This window comes from Bactrocera neohumeralis, unplaced genomic scaffold (assembly GCF_024586455.1).
Source record: "Bactrocera neohumeralis isolate Rockhampton unplaced genomic scaffold, APGP_CSIRO_Bneo_wtdbg2-racon-allhic-juicebox.fasta_v2 cluster09, whole genome shotgun sequence".
NCBI lineage: Eukaryota > Metazoa > Arthropoda > Insecta > Diptera > Tephritidae > Bactrocera > Bactrocera neohumeralis.
In genome coordinates this window covers 24,533,562-24,555,773 of record NW_026089622.1, presented here as the reverse complement: position 1 = coordinate 24,555,773, position 22,212 = coordinate 24,533,562, and the positions used below count along the sequence as shown (strand labels likewise).

The window sequence follows — 22,212 nt, the reverse complement described above, 5'->3', positions numbered from 1 at the left end:
AGGAGGAAGCATCGAAGCCTGAACCCATGTCAGTGTGGAACTTTAATCCGAACTAAACCTCCTACTGTCTTGTACCGAACCCCCCGGTACCACCGTCAAGTATTACGTCGGGAGGAAGGTTGAGTATTACTCATACGTACGTGAAGGTCCTAATGCATTCAGTAACAAGCTGCATTTACTTGGCCCTACCTCGGTTTGTCTTATACCCCCCTAGTACAGTGATTGTCACCAAAACCTTCTTGTCTGCTCCAGTCATGGTTTGTGTGTCGCGTCTTAGTTGTTCGTTGGAATTTGGAGTAGTCTTCTACGTTGTTGTTCTCCAGCTCTTTGTCGTTTCATGATTTTTGCTGCCACTTCGGACACGGCTTTCCACTTATCTAGTGATTCTACCATTTGAGACACTAGGTTTTCTGGGGTTGGGTCTACCCCGAATGCGTTTCTCAAAGATTGCCTTTCTTCGTCGTATTTCGCACATAGGAAAATTGTGTGCTCCACATTCTCGATGATCTCGCCTCCGCAATAGTCGCATACATCGTTGTCTTCATGATTGAATCGCTTCAAATATGATTTGAAACAGCCGTGTCCAGTGAGAACTTGGGTGAGGTAAAAATCTACTTCTCCGTGCGATCTATTAAGCCATAGTTCCAATTTAGGGATTAGTCGGAATGTCCAGCGGCCATTTCGGCTGTCTTCCCATCGTTTTTGCCAGCGCTTCACCGTATCTGCTCTGGCTTCCTCTTTTTGGGTTCTGAGCGTTACTAATACGTGGACTTGTATGTATGTATATGCGTATATACGTACCTATATTATATGCAATTGAGAGCTCGTTAAAGAGATCAATTCGCTATGTACCTAAGTATGCACGAAATGTTTGTGCTAATATACATATACATGTGTGTTTAATTTAATTTTTTTTTTCTTTTGTGCAATGCTGCTTGTTTTTGTTTGACATAAAACCAGAGGTATTGCGGGATGTTTGCCAATGTGGTCTTTGAATAGTAGTTATGTAGTTACGTATAGAAATGTATGTTCAATTGTAGATATACCAATAATATATTTGTGTATATAATGTTCATAAACTTATTTATATTTTTGAAACTAATTTTTTTTTAAGTTATACTTCTTATACGAGTTCGGAAAAGGTTGCGATAGATTCAGGTTGCGCAATCTTGCTCAATATGAATCTACGCAACCCCTTGCTCAATATGAATCTAACACAACCTTGTCTGCGAAGATGTTCGAGCAGCAAGCGAAGCGGTGACAATCGGCGATCGTTTGTTCGTTTCTTCCGGCACAGCTCGGCTTTTCTACCAACAACACAATGTTGCCATGCTTATGCTGTTGTTGTGTTTGTAGAACAATGTTTCAATTTTTGGTTGGTGACATATTCACATGTGTGCGCATATGTATGTTTGTATGCTTGTGCATTATTGAAGTTATGCTTCTTTTTTTCGTTTGTCTTTCCTTTCTGCGAATTCTCAACTATTTTGCGTATCTTTTGGTTGAAATACTCTGCTTTGGCCGTTGAAAAATTAAGGCTATACTTTACAGGATCATTTCTGTAGTTAGTCTTCATTTACATTTTTTGAAATCGACCCGCGATGACGAGGTATATCGTTTTATCTGATAGCGTGAGGTTTAAGAAGTTCATTTCTAATTTTGTCTTGTGGCATAATAGAAATGATATTTCTTCGAAAATTGTTCGCTTACAACGTATAAAAACGACTTCTGAGTGGTGATTTTAATGAATAAATTCCTTTTGGTTGAAATGCTCTGCGTTGGCCGTTGAAAAGTTAAGACTATACTTCTCAGGATCATTCATTCCTTTCATTTCTTCAAAGAAATTAATGACCTTTAGAAATATGCATATTTGCATTAGTTCGTTGTCATTTCCATATTCGTAGCAATAGAATTTCTATGGCATAAGTAAAGTAATGGCCGCCGATTGTCACCCCTTGCCGCTCTAGCAGCTTCGCCTACAGACATGCGTAAATATGTATGTATGTATACGTATGATCGTGAAAACATATCGACGCAGATTTTTGCGAGAAGCACCAGAAAGTTGTGCAATTTATGATTTTTAGCTTTTGCCATCGTCGCGAAAAGACGACTTGTTGGCAAAGGCATGCTCGGGGAGATGTTACGGCCTCTGTTTTTATGAATGAAGCGAGATCGCTTGTGGAATTTGCGCCTGCGTTCATGAATGAAATCGTTTTTGTTGTAAAATGTACTACACTTGTTCTTCGCCAATTTGGCTGCCATATTGTCTTGTGAAGATCAATTTTTTGTTGGTGACATATTCATATGTATACGCATATGTATGTTTGTATGCTTGTGCATTATTTGTTTGGCAATGTATGCAAATATATGTACATATAAGTATATATGAATGCATGAACATGCAAGTCAATGCGCGCACAATTAATAAGTATATTTATAAGTGATGAAAATATGATTTAAATTTCTGAACGCGCACATGCGTACACATACACTCATATGAGCATGTGCAGATACACAAGATAGGATAGAAGATGTATGCCTTTTAACATCGTATACTTTACAAATAAATATTTTTCTTACTAATAGAAATTAAATTTATCACAGCAATATACATAATATACATATACTGTGATAAATTTAATTTCTATTAGTAAGAAAAATATTTGTTTGTATAGTATACGCGATGTTAAAAGCAAAAAATTAAAAATTTATTCTGCCGAGATTCGAACCTGAGACCTCTGGTATCATCTTGACTTTCCAAGCGAAGCGTTTACCACCAACACCACCATTGACACTTAGGTTACACTGACTTAAGTATGATTTGGTTATGCATGTACATAAGAAACATACCATGATTCTAATAATTTTGTTTAAGTATAGAAATATGCTTTTGTAGAACATTTGCTTTCGCAAACATACAGACAAATGTGCAAACGACATAATATATGTATGTATGATTGTTTCGCATTTTGCTTCTACGCCGGTCAAATTTCTATACAAAAATCGCCTGAAATGTGTGAGAAAATAAAAAATGGACAACTAGGGCAAATAATTTTTAAAAAATTTATTGACAATTAAATATAAATGAAAATACATGTAAATTTACTTAAATTTATTTAAATTTATTGAAATTTCGTTTCGCATTTTTCGGCACTTTCAAATTAATTAATATAAGTAATATTCACGACTTAACCCGCACACGTCTTATTCGCGCAAAATTTCCAACATTATGAAAATTGGCGCAATTATTGACACTTGTCTTAATATACAAAATTGGGCCAAAACGAAACAATGAAGTACATAATTACTTTTGCATGTCAATATGGAAATGCCGACGGCAAAACGCTAATAGCCTTGACAGACGGCAGCGTTAATCCGGATTAACTGCGCACTTAATCAGATCCAAATTTGTAGGTGACAGACGGCAGCTATGCGAGTTTGAAACTCTCATAAACAGCTCATTGTCCTTTTTATAATATTTTCAATGAAAATTGATAGAAGATAAACATTACGGTTGTTAGCCGACCAATTTTTACCAAACCATTTTTTATTACAAAGCATATCAACACATTATTTTTAAAACTGCATCATAACATAGAAGTTTTATTGATATTATATTGAGAATTTGATAAACAGCTGTCAGGGTTGCTTGTATTTCATTCACAATAGATGAAAATTGGCCATTTTTAACAATGTTGCCAACGAAAATCTCACAAACTCCCTAAACTTTTGAGAGTTATTTTTGGATTCAGCAACAGAGTTAGCTGTGGTAACTCCTGAATTAATCCCGAAAAATGCAATTAATCTGGTTTAACGCTGCCGTTTGTCAATGCTATAAGGCATATATTGCACATATGTACATACATATCGGGTGATTTTTTTGAGGTTAGGATTTTCATGCATTAGTATTTGACAGATCACGTGGGATTTCAGACATGGTGTCAAAGAGAAAGATGCTCAGTATGCTTTGACATTTCATCATGAATAGACTTACTAACGAGCAACGCTTGCAAATCATTGAATTTTATTACCAAAATCAGTGTTCGGTTCGAAATGTGTTTCGCGCTTTACGTCCGATTTATGGTCTACATAATCGACCAAGTGAGCAAACAATTAATGCGATTGTGACCAAGTTTCGCACTCAGTTTACTTTATTGGACATTAAACCAACCACACGAATGCGTACAGTGCGTACAGAAGAGAATATTGCGTCTGTTTCTGAGAGTGTGGCTGAAGACCGTGAAATGTCGATTCGTCGCCGTTCGCAGCAATTGGGTTTGTGTTATTCGACCACATGGAAGATTTTACGCAAAGATCTTGGTGTAAAACCGTATAAAATACAGCTCGTGAAAGAACTGAAGCCGAACGATCTGCCACAACGTCGAATTTTCAGTGAATGGGCCCTAGAAAAGTTGGCAGAAAATCCGCTTTTTTATCGACAAATTTTGTTCAGCGATGGGCTCATTTCTGGTTGAATTACGTAAATAAGAAAATTGCCAGGGGTGAAGAGCAACCAGTTCAAGAACTGCCCATGCATCCCGAAAAATGCACTGTTTGGTGTGGTTTGTACGCTGGTGGAATCATTGGACCGTATTTTTTCAAAGATGCTGTTGGACGCAACGTTACGGTGAATGGCGATCGCTATCGTTCGATGCTAACAAACTTTCTGTTGCCAAAAATGGAAGAACTGAACTTGGTTGACATGTGGTTTCAACAAGATGGCGCTACATGCCACACAGCTCGCGATTCTATGGCCATTTTGAGGGAAAACTTCGGAGAACAATTCATCTCAAGAAATGGACCCGTAAGTTGGCCACCAAGATCATGCCATTTAACGCCTTTAGACTATTTTTTGTGGGGCTACGTCAAGTCTAAAGTCTACAGAAATAAGCCAGCAACTATTCCAGCTTTGGAAGACAACATTTCCGAAGAAATTCGGGCTATTCCGGCCGAAATGCTCGAAAAAGTTGCCCAAAATTGGACTTTCCGAATGGACCACCTAAGACGCAGCCGCGGTCAACATTTAAATGAAATTATCTTCAAAAAGTAAATGTCATGAACCAATCTAACGTTTCAAATAAAGAACCGATGAGATTTTGCAAATTTTATGCGTTTTTTTTTTTTAAAAAAAGTTATCAAGCTCTTAAAAAATCACCCGATACATACAAGTGATTCCTTGGTTGAAAGCAAAAATTGAAGCATGAGAAATTGAAATGCCGACGGCAAAACGAAATTGCTTACATTCGTACATTGCGTATGAATCACGAAAATATCATCACAATGTTTAGGTAAATCTTTTATATATTTAAAATGACTTATTATAAAATAAGATCAATTTAAAAAAAAAAAAAAAAAAAAAAAAACTGTTGGGATTCGAACCTACGTACCTCCAACGTGGTCGTCGTTACTTTCCAAGCGCTTACCACTTCGACCACCATTGAAACTTGGATTGCGTTGTACTAATTATGGTTTGGTTATGCAGTACGAAATATACAATGGATCGCCGATTGTTAACTCTTTCCTTGCTGCTGCTGCGCATATGTATGTTTGTATGCTTGTGCATTATTGAAGATATACTGCTTTTTCTTTCCTTTGTCTTTCATTTCTGCGAAATGATATGCATTTCTTGGAATATCACTAAGAAGTATAACTTCATCCGCGCGTAGGGACTCCACGCACCTTTTTTTTAACGTACGGAAGTGACTAAAGCGTGACGTATTTGGCGTTGGCGATAAAAGGCACTTCCAAATGTTGGCAGGGTTGCAAAGCAAGAGTAAGTTGATTGCTGGGAGAGCGATCTATCTGTATGACAACGTAGGGCCAACAAGTAACTTTATTCTTAAGCTAATAATAAAGTTTAACATTTGCGGTTAACAAGTGAGAGAGTTCTTTGACTGGTATGTTGAGCAGAATCGGATAACGTAACTTCTGAGTTACTCTGGAAGAGCAAGGAGCGATCACCTGATTCTTATTGGAATTAACTAAGTAACTACAGTTGCGAATAATACAGGAGACTGAGTAAACGGTATGACTATTCTTGTTGGAGGTTTTTCTTTTAGAATAGCGTTGCAATTGGATCACGAAGGTCGTACAAGAGAACGTATATTACAGAGAAGGTTCACGATATCAAGAATTTAGGGATATTTCAATTTTGGGATATTTACTGTTTTGGATTAGTGCATTTCACCACAGAAAATTATTTGCGCATTTCACCACTTAACATCAGGGGCACGACAATAACAGAACTGAGTAGTTGTTAGAGCCAATGGGGAAAAATATATTAATTTCAATGTTTAGAAATGTACGCTTACAGATTCGTATGTTTACAATGCGCAAACGACTGCATATAATTTATATACATACATACATACATACATATGTACATATGTACTTATATTTTCTATATACATATTTTATATCAAAGCACACAAGCATGTATGTATGCACGTACAAATTGAACTATTTCATGATGACTTTCTTAAAATCTTTGGAAATATATAGTAAAGTCATACATGCATTATTACCTATGTATGTAAATCTTTAATTAATGTAGGTTTGATGAGATATATACATACATACATACATACATATTTATTTACAGGTCAGGTCTTTAAAAGTTTTGATAACATGTTAAAAGACCAAGCGGCCGCACATTTGCCCATACATATACAGTGCACTCGCGGTAACGTGAACTAATTAAAACCAAGGAGTTCACGTTAGTGAAAATGTTCACGTTAGCGATTGTCGAATTTGAAGACGCAAAATAACTTCAAATTGCTAAATTCAGGATTTTTACACATTTAAATGTAAAAGTATTTTATTATTGCCATTAGTATGTTCATGGGTATGAACATATATATTAAATTGCGAATAAAATTTCACATTAGATTTATTCATTAAAAAAATCCGTTATCTTTTTCTGCTGCTTTTTCCTTTCTAATAGCTGAAATACTGCTTTCTCCCTTATGCGTCTAAGTACACTCATGTCGCTCTGATCAACCATTGCATCTCCAGCCCATTGCAATGCCTTGTTAAAGATTTCAACTGCCTCACTTGCGGCAATTTTCTTTATGGGGTCTTCGGCAATACCATCATCATCGTCACTTTCTTCAATTTCGTGGATTTCGGTGATTTCATGGATTTCGGTGGTATCATCAACACAAGGGTCATCGTTCCACTCTCGAACCATTGGCAATGTAAACTCAACCTAAAATAGAAAAAAGTAATAATGATATCAAAGTGTGTCGTAAAACTGACACTGAGGACTCAAGTCCTGAAGGAGATCAACTGACATTCGCATTAAAGAGTTTATTTCTGCACTCCATTTGTTAATGGAATGTTGTATTCAGGGTCCTCCTCGTTTCCCATTAAACTTAAAATGTTTTTCCAACAATTGGCAAGAGTTTCTGTGCTGACCCGATCCCACGCGACAGATAAAAGGGTAACAGCATCTTTCAACGTTACAGTTTTCATTGATTCAAGCAAATCTAAGTTTTTTGCTGCTATTGAAGCCAACAAACTGTTTCTGTAATATAACTTCGTTATTTTAATCGCATTTTGATCCATAGGTTGGATAAGAGGGGTGACATTTGGCGGCATAAACATGGCAATTATATTTCCTTCTTCAGTTTTTAATTCTGATTCACTTGGATGAGAGGGAGCGTTGGCAATAAGTAATAATGCCTTTATTGCTAAGTTCTTTCGCTTTAGAAACAATCTTACCTGGCCAAAAGCAAGAATTTATAATAATTATTAATTAAGCGAAAAAAATGTTTACCTGTGGCACAAAAGATTGATGGAACCAATGCCATCCAGGCTGATTTCGAATTCTTATAATCCGTAGGGCAACTAAAGTGTTTAAAGCTGCGTGGATTTTTTGCCTTACCAACTACTAAAAGTTTAAGTTTATGTGCACCCGATGCTTTTTCGCAACAGAGAAATGTTATACGCTGCTTCTCCGTCTTTGTTCCTGGAGCAGTTTTCTCATGCGATGATACATAGGTCTTATCTGGCAAAAGGTTCCAGAATAAACCAGATTCGTCAGCATTATACAATTGGTCATTACATAACTCCATTTCCTCAATTTTTTGTTTTAATTTTAGTTTAAATGGATCAACCAATTGAGGCTGCGATGAGAGTTTTTCTCCAGATACTTTAAGCAATCTAACTCCGTATCTTTATTCGTCACTAGCATTGAATCCGGTCGCGTTTTCTTTAAGTAGGGAATGCAATTCCTTAGCCTTTTCTTTTAGCATTAATCCACTTACAGGACAATTCCTTTCGCGCACCCGGATGAACCAAAGGTATAGACTTTTTTCCATAGCTGGAAGCTCTGACGATTTTAAAGTTTTTCTTTTTCCCGGTCCTTGGTATGTATTATTCACGCATTTTAAAATGACTTCTTTTTTCTTTTTAATACTGCATATTGTTGACTTAGCGACATTATATTTTTTTGCTAAGTTAGTCACACTTGTTCCTTTTTTCAGACTGTCTAAAATGTCTGCTTTTTCTTTTAATTGCAAACACTTCGATTTTTTAGAACTCATTCCGATTGATTGATCACTCCGCGAAAGAAAAAACCTGCAACTGAAGTAAGTCGTTGTCATATGGTAAAAAGTTGCGCAAATTTTTCAATATTAGGGGATTCCTCGAACTTAAAAAATAAAATTTAATGTATTCGGTGTTGTTCGTATGTTAATAAAAAGTGTAGTGAACTAAAATTTTGTTCACGTTACTGAGCTTTCTAAGTAAGTTTGTTCACGTTACAGAGTAGTCAATGTAAAAAAAGCGTGTTCACGTTAGCCGGTGTTCACGTTAGACGGTGTTCACGTTACCGCGAGTGCACTGCATAAGTATGTGTGCATGTAAGCAAATATAAAAGAACCATACGCATAATGTTTGTAAATTTGTCTACATGCAACAAATGTATGTAAATATGTACATTCAATGCTTCATGCGAAATTTCCGTTGACGCGGACAACCAATGGCGAAGCTCATATTTTTTGCTTTCATGTCAAAGAATCAATGTGTCGAAAGAATGACGCAACGACAAAGCTTCACAACATTGTGTTGTTGGTAGAAAATCCGAGCTGTGCAGAAAACACAAACGAACGATCGCCACTTGCCACTGCTTCCCTTGCCGCTGTACCAGCTTCGCTTACAAACCAACGTAGATATGGATGTTTGTGTGTGAGCTTGCATACATGTCGACTCAGATTTTAGCAAGCCGCGTAACAATATTTTGTACATTCCTTGACAAATACAGTCAATCCCGATTATGTGCCACAATCAAAGATAAAGATTTTTGTGGTTTGTTAAAAAAAATTAATATGGCACATAAGCGAGTGCGGATACTTAATCGAGTGGTACTTAAAACAATAATTTCCATGTATATCAAAAAACAACCGTGAGATGCAGCATGATATGGGCAGTTAAGAGGGCTGATTTTCATTTAAGCGGAATACTACTTAACCGGGATTCACCGTACACATAAATCAGAGGAATATTGAATATTTTCTTTGGCACATTTCTTGACTTGAAAATCGACAAATAAACTATGTTGTCAATTTTATTCTATACTTATATTTGCGGGGTTGTCGCTTTTTCCTTCTCATACAAATATCAGAAATTGTTCAATTTATGATTTTTAGCTTTTGCCATCGTCGCGAAAAGACGCTTGTTGGCAAGGCATGCTCGGGGAGATGTAATGGTATTTGCTTTTATGAATGAAGCAAGTTTGCCTGTTGAAAGTGCGCTTGCGTTCATGAATGAAAATATTGTTGTTGTGTGTTTTTCTACAAATTTGGGCATCGACTTGGCTGCCATATTGACTTGTGACGCTGCTGATGCTATTTGAAACCATTGTTGTAGAACAATATTCGTAGTTTTTGCGGGTGACATATCTACATGTGAACGTACTTATGTATAAGTATGTATGTTGTGTATGCATTATTTGTGTGGGAATGTCATGCGCACATATTTACATGTGTACTCATATTTGTATGTTGGTTGGTATACATTATTTGTTCGGCAATGTCGTACACATATGCATGTACATACATATAGAGCAGTGCGCGCACACTTTTTACTGATAAATGATATTACGATTTGAATTTGATTTTGAATTGTACTTACATACATATGTGCATATGTAATTATGCGCTGATATGTAGATGCGTATGAAAATTAAATGACATATTACCGTAATATGTACATATATTAAGTTTTTATAATAATATGATAGTATCTCATATACATATACATACATATGTATATTATATTTACAAACATATTCATATTATAATATATTCTCAAACATACTTAAGTAATATTTTAATAAATAACTCTTAATTGCACATTAACTACAAATATTGTTTTGAAAATCACATAATTTAATTAGAATGATATATGTAAATTATGCATATATTCATAGAAATACGCAAAATGATAGTCACATCAATTAACATGATGGCATGTGAGCATATAAAAATATAAGCAAAAGGCCAACATACGTCTGTAATAGCAATGCATGTTTCTGAGCATAATTTTCATTAAATGCTCAGCACTGTTCACGCGCCACTGTTAAGATTTCTCCTTCTTAGCTAGCTGTGTTGAAATGCACTCATCGCATTTTGTTAGCTTTTGACAGTTTACACGCCTGTCCGTTGTTGGACATTCTCTATAAATTTACGTTCTCTGGTCGTACTACGAGAAGTACTTAGCGACACCAGTATATGTGATTAATAAATTAAATTAATATTAATAAAAAGTTTAAGACTTTTATTCACTTATATTCGCCGTACGGATAAACTGCGAAAAGAAAATTAGCGGACACTTAAAATGGGTAGATATGTATGTATGTGAGTAAATACATATATGTAAAGCTTCCTCGTATATGTTTAAAAGATGTGTAAAAGAGTAATTTACTCTTTGTAATTTATATCTATATAAATATATGTATATCGTATATTTGTATGTATGTGATGTATGTCAAGTTTTATTTACACATATGTATGTATGTATGGTTTTCAGTTTAAATATTTTTTCTCTTTTGTCTGCTTATGATTTGCCTTGGCTTATTTTAAGCAGTCCTGCTTATCATGGTATGGAGGAGTAAGGAAAGTCCCATTCATCGTAGAAAAAAGAGCCATTCACAGTCCTTAACCTACCCCTCAAGTGTACGTTCACAATAAAACATCATGGCCACCTCTGGTGAATAAGGGTGGCGAGAGGTCAAAACGGGTTGCAGAAAGCGAAAATGCTATAATATAAAATTATAAGTTTATAGTACTATATTTGTACATGTATAAATACTATTTTAAATTTTTGTTATATAATGAAGTTTAATGCTGTTATCAAAAGACTTAATTATATTTTCTTGATATAAATAAATATGCTATATATTTTTAAGCGTTGTAGTTAATTTATTCATGGACAAATTGATAATTATTTTTGATAATGAGTGTACCAAAAGAGATAACTATTGTGGAAAAATTTGGTATTACATATCATAATAATTCGTCTGAACAGTAAAACACAGTTTTTTACTGTAAGATAAATCAAGAGATAATTATAATAGCCATGTTTTCTGAATTTTAAGTATAAATTTTTGTAATCACAAACTACATATACGTTTTATATGTCAGAATTTAGCTATGTATATGCCGGCGATCAGGAATCCTACTCGTTCCCAAATGGAGTGTTTGATTATCCTAACAGATTTACCACATTGTTTTATAGTTCTAAGCTAAGTTTTTAAATAAAAAGGATTCTTAAAGAAATTATTTTTTGAATTTGCAATATCTATATGGTAGTAAAAAGTTGTTTAAATTAGCTTACGCAACACTATTTTGCCATGCTCAGTAGCAATACTTGCATAGTATTTAAAAAAATAAATGATTGTTCGAAATATATTCCGTTTGAAATTATTCAAATCGATAATAACTTGTTTGGCCCAATTAAAAATACAACTCAAATTATTTAATTTTTAATAGAGGTTCATTATTAGCCAAATTACATTTATTTGTTTTTTTAAGTTTAAATATCAACTTTCACACCATTCATAATCGACCATAATTCACTAGACGTAAAGACGAATTGTAATTCGCGTAGATGCAAATGTTTCTTTTCAAATCGCTGCTTGGTCACCAACGCTGCCAACTTTCATTTGATGAGCGTTGTTTATTATTTGCGTAGTTCTTCCCGATGTTCTATCGGTTTTGGTGGAGCTGGTTCCCCCACTCTCCCAATTCGGCATCATAATATTGCGCAGCACGATATGGTCACAATTCCCATGGTACTTGCTCTTCCATGGAGGTCAATTGTACACCAAAATTCTTCAACCACGGTATGTCGGAGGGAACGACATCGGTAATACATTCGCGATCGACACGTTCCGTATGTAGCTCACCAATAGGTTGTTCAGGACAGATAAGCTCAGTGAACTTGGCTTTCAATAAGACGGTAGGATCGCAACGCATGTCTTAACGACTGTATCCCCACCATTTTTCATTTTTGCGCATAACACGATGAAACCAGTCAATTAATTCGCTCAACTGGTAACGCTTTGGTCTGCAAGGTGGTTGTTTAGCATATTAGAAAGTATGTAAATTCAATTTTGCTCAAAACCTACACAACAGCTTAATAAAGCTGACCAGCAGTATCGGTATCCTAAGCGCAATTGACAATAGCTCGTACAACATCCGAATGTGCTCACCGGAGTATTTACTCTTCAAAAAGTTACTTCCACCTTCAAACACAAGGCACGATTCCGATTACTTTGGCGGAGGGGTAAAAAACCGAATTTCCGTATAAATAGGGTATGTACGGATAGGGGAGCTTCTCCAAAGGAGGAATATCCAAAAATAATGTAGATAGATAGATAAATGTTATGAGGTAATGCACCGCGACCTAAGGTCTATTGTGCCCTCTACGATATCACATGTCTTCCCAGAGTCCCAGCAGCCTGAATAGCTCTAGGAGTTTGCCGGGCGCTACTGAGGTGATGTGATCCCTGCTGATATAGATGGAATCCAGGGCCTTAAGCCTTTTTCCACAGATTGCTGCGCAATCCAGGATTAGGTGTGCTGGTGTTTCCTGTTCCAGGTCGCAGAACCGGCAGTTAGCACAGGAGACTATGCCCATGTTGGACAGGTGCCTCCTGAGCCTGCAGTGCCCTGTGTAAATTGCGACGAGGGGACGGAATTTGTCACGGGGGAGGTGAATAAGTTCCTTGAACCTGGAGAGACTGTACCCCCCTAGTAGCAGTTTGGCGTGGCACATGCCTGATGATTGCTGCCAATGCCGTTCTCTCTCCGTTCTTTCCTCCTTAAAAGTGTGGGATCCTACCGCTATGTATGGTTCTGGTCCCATCACTTTGGACGCTGCCGCAGCGCGGGCCAGTTCGTCAGCCTTCTCGTTTCCTTCTATTCCTTTGTGCCCTGGCACCCAAATTAGGTGCACCCGGTTGCACAAGGACAGGCGGTTTAGCCTTTCTATGCATTCCTCAACTAAAAGCGATTTGATCTCATATGATGAAATCGCCTTTAGTGCCGCTTGGCTATCACTGAGGATAGCTATACGCTGGTTGCGATAGTTGCGGCTGAGGTTGACTTCAGCGCACTGACATATGGCAAAAACTTCAGCCTGGAAGATGCTTGGGAAGCAGCCCATTGGTATTGACAGCTTAGTACGCGGTCCCGGTGTTTTTGAGCCATCAGTGTACCACTGAATGGTACTGTCTTCCAGCAGTCTTTCCAGCGTGGAATCGCTCCACTCCGTCTTGCTGCCGAGAGTAACTTTGAAATTTCTTTTGAAGTTTATTTTCTTCGTTGTGCCGTCCTTTGGGAGGAGGACTAGCGGTGTGCTTTCCGCCAGTATGTCCATCTGTCTGGAGGACATTAACTTTCCTCTACCGCAGCCTTCTGCTGACATTAGCAGCATGGTGTGTTTTGCTGCTTGTTTTATCACCTGGTGCAGCGGCGTGAGCTCCAATATGACTTCCAGTGCCACAGTGGGGCATGTGCGCATTGTCCCCGAAGCACAGACACAGGCAAGTCTTTGCAGCCTTGATAGTCTTCGGATCACCGAAGACTGAGCCGCTTTGGTGGCCCAAGCCACCGTTCCATAGGTGATAATAGGCCTTACTATCATGGTATACAGCCATGTAATGATTCCTGGCTCACAGCCCCATGATCTGCCGGCCAGGCGTCTGCATACCATAAGTGCTCTGGTTGCTTTGGACAGCGTTAAGTCCAAATGCCTACTCAACCGTAGTGATGAGTCTAAAGTGAGGCCAAGGAATTTGACCTCTTTCGACATTTCTACCTCTGTGCCTCCTAATGTTAGGGACCTCAGGCCCGGAAGAGATCTCCGCCTAGTGAATGGGAATACGGTAGTTTTTGCTGGGTTGATGTTTAGCCCTACCGTGTTGCGCCATCCTTTCGCCAGGTTTAAGCCCCTTTGGACAATGTCACAGAGAGTGTTTTCAAATCTGCCTCTCGCCATTATGACGATGTCATCCGCGTACCCTTGACAGCGGATTCCATTGCTGGCGAGCAGCTCGAGGAGTTCGTCTACCACCAAGCTCCAAAGCAGAGGGGATAGTACTCCCCCCTGTCGGCAGCCCCTTGTGGTGCCAAGACGAATCTTGCTTTCCCCCACCGTCGTTTCCTCTACCCTAGTACGCAGAAGGGCTTCTATCCATCTGCATATTGGAGTGGTAACGTTCCTTCTCTCGAGTGCCTTGATCACGCTAGTGTGAGACGCATTGTCAAAGGCACCCTCAATGTCCAGGAAGGCGCAAATCGCAACCTCGCCGTTATCCAGCGAGTCCTGCAGCTCAGACGTGAGTTGGTACAGAGCAGTGTTTGTGGATCTGCCCGCTCTGTACGCATGTTGCCTGGCATGAAGGGGTGCGTTCTTCAGCGCTTCCGATCGAATGTGGTTATCTATTACTTTCTCCATCCCCTTTAGCATGAAGGATGTGAGACTTATAGGCCGGAATGATTTGGCTAGCGAATAGTCTCTCCTCCTTACTTTGGGGATGAATATTACTTTTGCAATTTCCCATGGCTCAGGTATATACGACTTTGCCAGGCTGTCTCTCATCAGCCCTAGCAGGTGTGGCAGGAGAGTGTCCATACCTTGCTGCAAGAGGGCCGGGAAGACGCCGTCCACTCCCTGTGATTTATAGACTGAAAAGGAGGCCAATGCCCATCTGACTGAGTCCGCAGTGAACAAATTCTTTGCAGTCAGCCAGTCTGAGCGGTCCGGCCTGCGTTTGTCCGATGCTGGAGTTAGGTCGGCTTGAACCGTCTCCGGGAAGTGCGCCTGTAAGAGTGTTTCCGCCCTCTCCTCCGCGCTAGTCGTATAAGTCCCGTCCTGTCTCTTTAGGGATAATACTGTGTCCGTCTTACCTCTCGACAACGCCTTATGCAGCCGAGCTGCCTCCGGGGTCGAGGAGACGCTGTCACAGAATTTCCTGAAACTGTTTGTCTTGGCAAGCCTGATCTCCTTATTGTAGGTTGTTAGGTGCCGTTTGTATTCTTCCCAGCTTCCTGTGCGCTTGGCTTTATTAAGCAGCCTTCGCACCTTTTGTCTGAGAGCTGAGAGTTTACTAGACCACCAGGGGCACGTTTGTTTACTGGTGGTCGCTTTCAGTGGACAAGCACAATGATAGGCGTCCATAATGGACTGGTTTATTGCACTTAGTCTGCTCTCCAGTCCAATTGTGGAGGATCTACCATCTGCCTGCCTCACTCTGCTTATGCTTATGTTTAGGGTTTCTTTGTAGATACCCTAATTCGTGTTTCTAGGGTTGCGTGTCGGAGCTTTGTCCTCGACTTCTACCCTCAGAGCAAACCGAATGATCCTGTGATCTGACAGTGAGGGTTCTTCTGACACCCGCCACTGTGAGATCAGCCCGATCATGTCTTCGTTGCTCAGAGTAATGTCTAGGACCTCCCTGCGAACACTAGTTACAAAAGTGGGCTCACAGCCTACATTCTCTATGTTTATATTATGACTAATTATAAATTCTAGAAGTGACTCACCCCTCACGTTGCAGTCCGTGCTACCCCTTTCCGTGTGATGCGCATTGGCATCGCATCCCAGGGTCAGGGGAAGTTTATTGATCCTGCAATACTCCACCAGATTGAGTATCGATGGGGGGGTGCCGTGGCCATCTCCCCCGGGAAGTATGCGGATGAGAGGACGAAGTCCGAACCTTCCTTGTCCCTCACCTGTACCGCCACCAGATCTTGCGTTAGAAATTCTGAAATACAGAAAAAGTCTATATCGGCTCTAACGACTACACAAGAGCGGGGTCTCTCGCTAGAGAGATCCCAGATTACCTTGCTTCGTTTCGTGTTGAGGCCTCTTACCTCTCCTTTAACCACCCAAGGCTCTTGGATCAAGAGGATGCCCAGCCCTTCCAGGAGCTCTTGGGTGGATGGCAGCATGCCTTCTTGCTCCTTAAGGAGCTCATTGCTCTTGTTTTCATCCACGGCGGTGGTCACAGCCCTCTCGGCCGGGATGAGGTCGTTGGGGGACTCATGCCGCTCCCCCGCAACCACAGCGGCAGTCGCCTCCTGCCCTGCTGAGCTGGCTGCGGATGAAGCCGGAGCTGCGGTCATCCCCGTCGCGGGTTCTTTCTCCGTCGTCGGCGTAGCTTTGGGCCTCCATGGCCTCATTACCACCCTGCCGAAGCGGAAGTTTAGCTTGAATCCCTTCTGCCTTATATATTTATAGGATTCATCATCCACCGTTATGTTGAGGTTCCACCCTGAACCCACAACACTGCTTGATACGACTTATCACGCCGTGGTTCTTAAGCCCACGTTTTGGTTTTTCACTAAACCAAGCGCGAAGTCGTAATTTTCGTCCGCGCTTCTAGGGAAGAATACCGCCATACTGTGCAGTTGTGGTATATCCTCGCCTCTCTTAACACACAGGGCCGGGCCATTCCAGCCCACTAGCCTTGGCGTGGTCTCCGTTAGCCAGGTGGCCGACTTCTCATCTTGGCAGTCTACCAGCAGCATACCGCCCTTGAAAAAGATGCCATTAAAGGCGCCGGTATACTCGTCGCCCACGAATAGGGCTTTCACTAGGCAGTTCTGGAGGGACGTCTGCTGTTCCGATCCTAGGGCCTCCGCCGGGTAGTTGCGGGGCAACACTGCCATCCGGATGCTCTTCACGGCCTCTGAGTACTTCCGGCTTACGGCTCTCGTCGGCTGCTGGTTGGGGTTGGAGCTTTTTCCCCTGGCCTCCTGTGGTTTGTCCTCTCTGGTCTTCTAGGTGGCTCCTGAGGAGTTATTTGGCCGCTCTTCCTTTTCTCCGTTCGATTAGGTGCCTCTTGGGGTGCCGGCCTAATTTCGCTTCGTCCCTCTGACAAAGCTGCTTTGGCTCGGCGCTGCCTCTGATTCCTGCGTCTTGTTGCAGACGAACCGTTGGCACCTGCGCGCTGTGCATTATTATTATTTTTGTCAGCGATTTGCATTTATTTTTTATGATACATTGGTTTGTGTATTAGGTGACGATATATATATAGGTATATATATATGTACATGTAAATATTATATTTAAAATATGAGTTTGAGCGCATAATAACCAAAAAATATAACTACTTTATATCCAAACCTCAAATTTTGTTTCAATATGAGTGCATGATAACCGTAAAATATAATCACTTTATATCCAAAACTCATATTTTAAATATAATAATATGTATATCGTCACCGAAAATACAAACCAATGTATCATACAAAATAAATGGAAATCGCTGACAGATATAATAACCAAAAAATATTACTTACTATTACTTTATATCCAAAACTCAAATTTTGTTTCAATATGAGTGCATGATAACCAAAAAATATAACCACTTTATATCCAATATTCAAACAAAATTTAAGTTTTCGTTATAAAATTTATAGATTTTGGTTATTATATCTGTCAGCGATTTCAATTTATTTTTTATGATACATTGGCTTGTATTTTAGGTGACGATATACATATTATTATATTTAAAATACGAGTTTTGGATATAAGTGGTTATATTTTACGGTTATCATGCACTCATATTGAAACAAAATTTGAGTTTTCGTACTGTATTGTAACCTTACACTTTATTACGTAACATTATTATATCATATTACTTATACATATGTATATATAATATTATTATATAATATTACTAATACATGTATATAATATTACATATTTGCTTAATAAATTTAAAAAAGAAAATGTCCATATGCATGAATAGAGGAATTTTTGCGAAAAAGAGAAATTTCAGCGAATTGCCTTGTCATCATATGGCAGCGCTCCATTTCTTCGTAATTTTTGGTAAACAAATGAGGTTCAAACGAGTGTAAAATGTAATTTTTAAAATAAAGATTTTTTAAATAAAAAGCCTGCTAAACGTGTAAAATGTGGATTTATTTAAAAGATTATAGTGTAATTTTATTAATTTGAAGAGAAAAATGTGAATAAAGTGGGTTTAACGTGGTGAAATAGCTTCTTGAAATGTTCGAATTTTGCGAATTTTTGAACTTTAAGGTCGAATATCTCGTAAACTAAGCGTTTGCGGTACCTATTATATTTTTTAATCAGGAGGACTTCCTCTTTCCAGCGGTACCTTCAAATCGCGGCGCCAAAGAAATCGGAATTGTGCCAAACACAAAGCTCATTGGTTTGGGACTAGCGTTTAAAGCAGACAAATAATCAAACGTTCCACACCAGCTTCTTTGCTGATTTTATAAAAAAAAAATTAAAATTACATGGTAAATATTTTGAAATAAAGTTTAATTTTAGCTTACCTAGCAATGCGACGTGCACCTTCTACAAGCACGTCATTGAATTTAAAATTTTGTCTCGAATTCACGACCAACTAAGTTCATAAATACATTTGAGTACTTCACAGCATCGTGTATCGCTTTTACATCTCTTAAATCATAAAATTGGAACAGCACCTGACCCATTACGCAGCAGTATTAACGAGGCCATGTTTAGTTATTCCGTACTTTTATTGGAATAAAATCCCAACCCGATCTGTTATTTATCGTCTCAAGAGAAATTTGCACACTTCTTCCAGATTCCATTATCTAAATAAACCATCGTAAAGCATTTAACCATGAAATAAACTCAAAAAAATTGTCTTGCAAAAACTTTCGTTACGATGGCAAAAATGTAAATATGGCTGTGAATGAGCATAATCTGGACCCCACTATTCGGCATGGTTGCTTATTTGTTCGTAACATTTTTCTGTGGTGAACATTTATTACTATGGTAAGTTAAAAAGAGGCATAAATAAAAAACTTAATTTAAATAAAACGATTTTCTTTAGAAAATATATTAAACTTTTATATATAACCAATATTTTTGGGACAACTTTTCCATAAATTTTAAGAAAATAACGCAACGCAACCATTTTCCGGTCAAAAGTCAGCCATCTTGATTAAAAGTCGGCCATCTTGGATTCCAATAGAAACTCAACCCCGAACTACACTTGACGTTTCTACAGTGGCACCTCTCAGCTGTGCCTTTGTTTACATAACATCAGCTGATAGTGACCTTACTCCTCCTCTACCGTGCTGCTTATACTTGATTAAGTATAAGGGGTACCGCTGGAAATTGGTGCAAGTAAATACTTGAAAGATTTTTTGTTGTAGAAATAATTTTGTGTTTTCACACAACTATAAGCATTTAGCGGCAATCAATTATTTATTATACGTATTACCAATCTGTTTTGTTTCTTGGTGGTATTTCGGTTTTTACCGGGAAATAACCGAATACTAAAACAGTTTGGCAACAGTTTTTTTTTTATTCTAACGGATGGTTAGAAATGCAAATTTATCTGTTTTAAATTTTTGGCCTTTTTTTTATTAAAAACCCATACATATGTATACATATGTATATAATATAAATAGTGATAGGAACGATACAACCAACTCACTCCATTTCCGCCAGGGGTTTTGGGGACAGTTTGAGTGTAGTATGTTTTGGGTATGAGTGAGTGTTCGTTTGTGGCCTTTCCTCCCGGTGTGTGCGTTTGTGGTCTCTTCTCCCAGTCCTTTTGTTGCGGTGAATTGTGGTGAGATGGTGATGTTGTTTCAAATTTTATTAGTTTTGTCACAGAACGTATATTACAGAGAAGGTTCACGATATCAAGAATTTAGGGATATTTCAATTTTGGGATATTTACTGTTTTGGATTAGTGCATTTCACCACCGAAAATTATTAGCGCATTTCACCACTTATCATCAGGGGCACGACAATAGCAGAACTGAGTAGTTGTTAGAGCTAATGGGAAAAAATATGTTAATTTCAATGTTTAGAAATGTACGCTTACAGATTCGTATGTTTACAATGCGCAAACAACTGCATATAATTTATATACATACATACATATGTGCATATGTACTTATATTTTCTATATACATATTTTAAATCAAAGCACACAAGCATGTATGTATGTACGTACAAATTGAACTATTTCATGATGACTTTCTTAAAATCTTTGGAAATATATAATAAAGTCATACATGCATTATTACCTATGTATGTAAATCTTTAATTAATGTAGGTTTGGTGAGATATATACATACATACATATGTACATATTTATTTACAGGTCAGGTCCTTAAAAGTTTTGATAACATGTTAAAAGACCAAGCGGCCGCACATTTGCCCATACATATATAAGTATGTGTGCATGTAAGCAAATATAAAAGAACCATACGCATAATGTTTGTAAATTTGTCTACATGCAACAAATGTATGTAAATATGTACATTCAATGCTTCATGCGAAATTTCCGTTGACGCGGACAACCAATGGCGAAGCTCATATTTTTTGCTTTCATGTCAAAGAATCAATGTGTCGAAAGAATGACGCAACGACAAAGCTTCACAACATTGTGTTGTTGGTAGAAAATCCGAGCTGTGCAGAAAACACAAACGAACGATCGCCAATTGCCACTGCTTCCCTTGCCGCTGTACCAGCTTCGCTTACAAACCAACGTAGATATGGATGTTTGTGTGTGAGCTTGCATACATGTCGACTCAGATTTTTGCAAGCCGCGTAACAATATTTTGTACATTCCTTGACAAATACAGTCAATCCCGATTATGTGCCACAATCAAAGATAAAGATTTTTGTGGTTTGTTAAAAAAAATTAATATGGCACATAAGCGAGTGCGGATACTTCATCGAGTGGTACTTAAAACAATAATTTCCATGTATATCAAAAAACAACCGTGAGATGCAGTTAAGAGGGCAGTTAAGATGATTTTCATTTAAGCGGAATACTACTTAACCGGGATTCACCGTACACATAAATCAGAGGAATATTGAATATTTTCTTTGGCACATTTCTTGACTTGAAAATCGACAAATAAACTATGTTGTCAATTTTATTCTATACTTATATTTGCGGGGTTGTCGCTTTTTCCTTCTCATACAAATATCAGAAATGGTTCAATTTATGATTTTTAGCTTTTGCCATCGTCGCGAAAAGACGCTTGTTGGCAAGGCATGCTCGGGGAGATGTAATGGTATTTGCTTTTATGAATGAAGCAAGTTTGCCTGTTGAAAGTGCGCTTGCGTTCATGAATGAAAATATTGTTGTTGTGTGTTTTTCTACAAATTTGGGCATCGACTTGGCTGCCATATTGACTTGTGACGCTGCTGATGCTATTTGAAACCATTGTTGTAGAACAATATTCGTAGTTTTTGCGGGTGACATATCTACATGTGAACGTACTTATGTATAAGTATGTATGTTGTGTATGCATTATTTGTGTGGGAATGTCATGCGCACATATTTACATGTGTACTCATATTTGTATGTTGGTTGGTATACATTATTTGTTCGGCAATGTCGTACACATATGCATGTACATACATATAGAGCAGTGCGCGCACACTTTTTACTGATAAATGATATTACGATTTGAATTTGAATTTGAATTGTACTTACATACATATGTGCATATGTAATTATGCGCTGATATGTAGATGCGTATGAAAATTAAATGACATATTACCGTGATATGTACATATATTAAGTTTTTATAATATTATGATAGTATCTCATATACATATACATACATATGTATATTATATTTACAAACATATTCATATTATAATATATTCTCAAACATAAGTAATATTTTAATAAATAACTCTTAATTGCACATTAACTACAAATAT

General features: G+C 38.1%; 2 protein-coding genes, 1 long non-coding RNA gene and 1 pseudogene across 4 annotated transcripts in view; 2 read left to right on the top strand and 2 right to left on the bottom strand.

The window, feature by feature from the left end:
- LOC126764053 (uncharacterized) overlaps nt 1-22,212 on the top strand; it is a 917,515-nt gene that overhangs the window by 602,176 nt on the left and 293,127 nt on the right. The gene's annotated exons all lie outside the window — the stretch shown is intronic.
- On the top strand, nt 1,535-1,737 carry LOC126764815 (small nucleolar RNA U3; annotated as a pseudogene).
- On the bottom strand, nt 6,783-7,711 carry LOC126764242 (uncharacterized). Its single transcript, XM_050482050.1, has 2 exons — nt 7,293-7,711; nt 6,783-7,207 (listed from the first exon to the last, which is right to left on the bottom strand). The coding sequence occupies exons 1-2, from the start codon at nt 7,323-7,325 to the stop codon at nt 6,890-6,892; spliced, it is 351 nt and encodes a 116-aa protein (XP_050338007.1). The 5' UTR covers nt 7,326-7,711; the 3' UTR covers nt 6,783-6,889.
- LOC126764275 (uncharacterized) lies at nt 12,001-12,752 on the bottom strand. Its single transcript, XR_007667861.1, has 2 exons — nt 12,632-12,752; nt 12,001-12,570 (listed from the first exon to the last, which is right to left on the bottom strand). It is a non-coding gene; the product is annotated as an uncharacterized LOC126764275 (long non-coding RNA).

Bases quoted from the DNA above. Each gene is read 5' to 3' on its own strand.
- LOC126764242 (XM_050482050.1), bottom strand. From the start codon at position 7,325: ATGGAGTGCAGAAATAAACTCTTTAATGCGAAT. The intron at 7,208-7,292 runs GTCAGTTGATCT...TTTCTATTTTAG, and splicing joins ATAAACTCTTTAATGCGAAT to GTTGAGTTTACATTGCCAAT.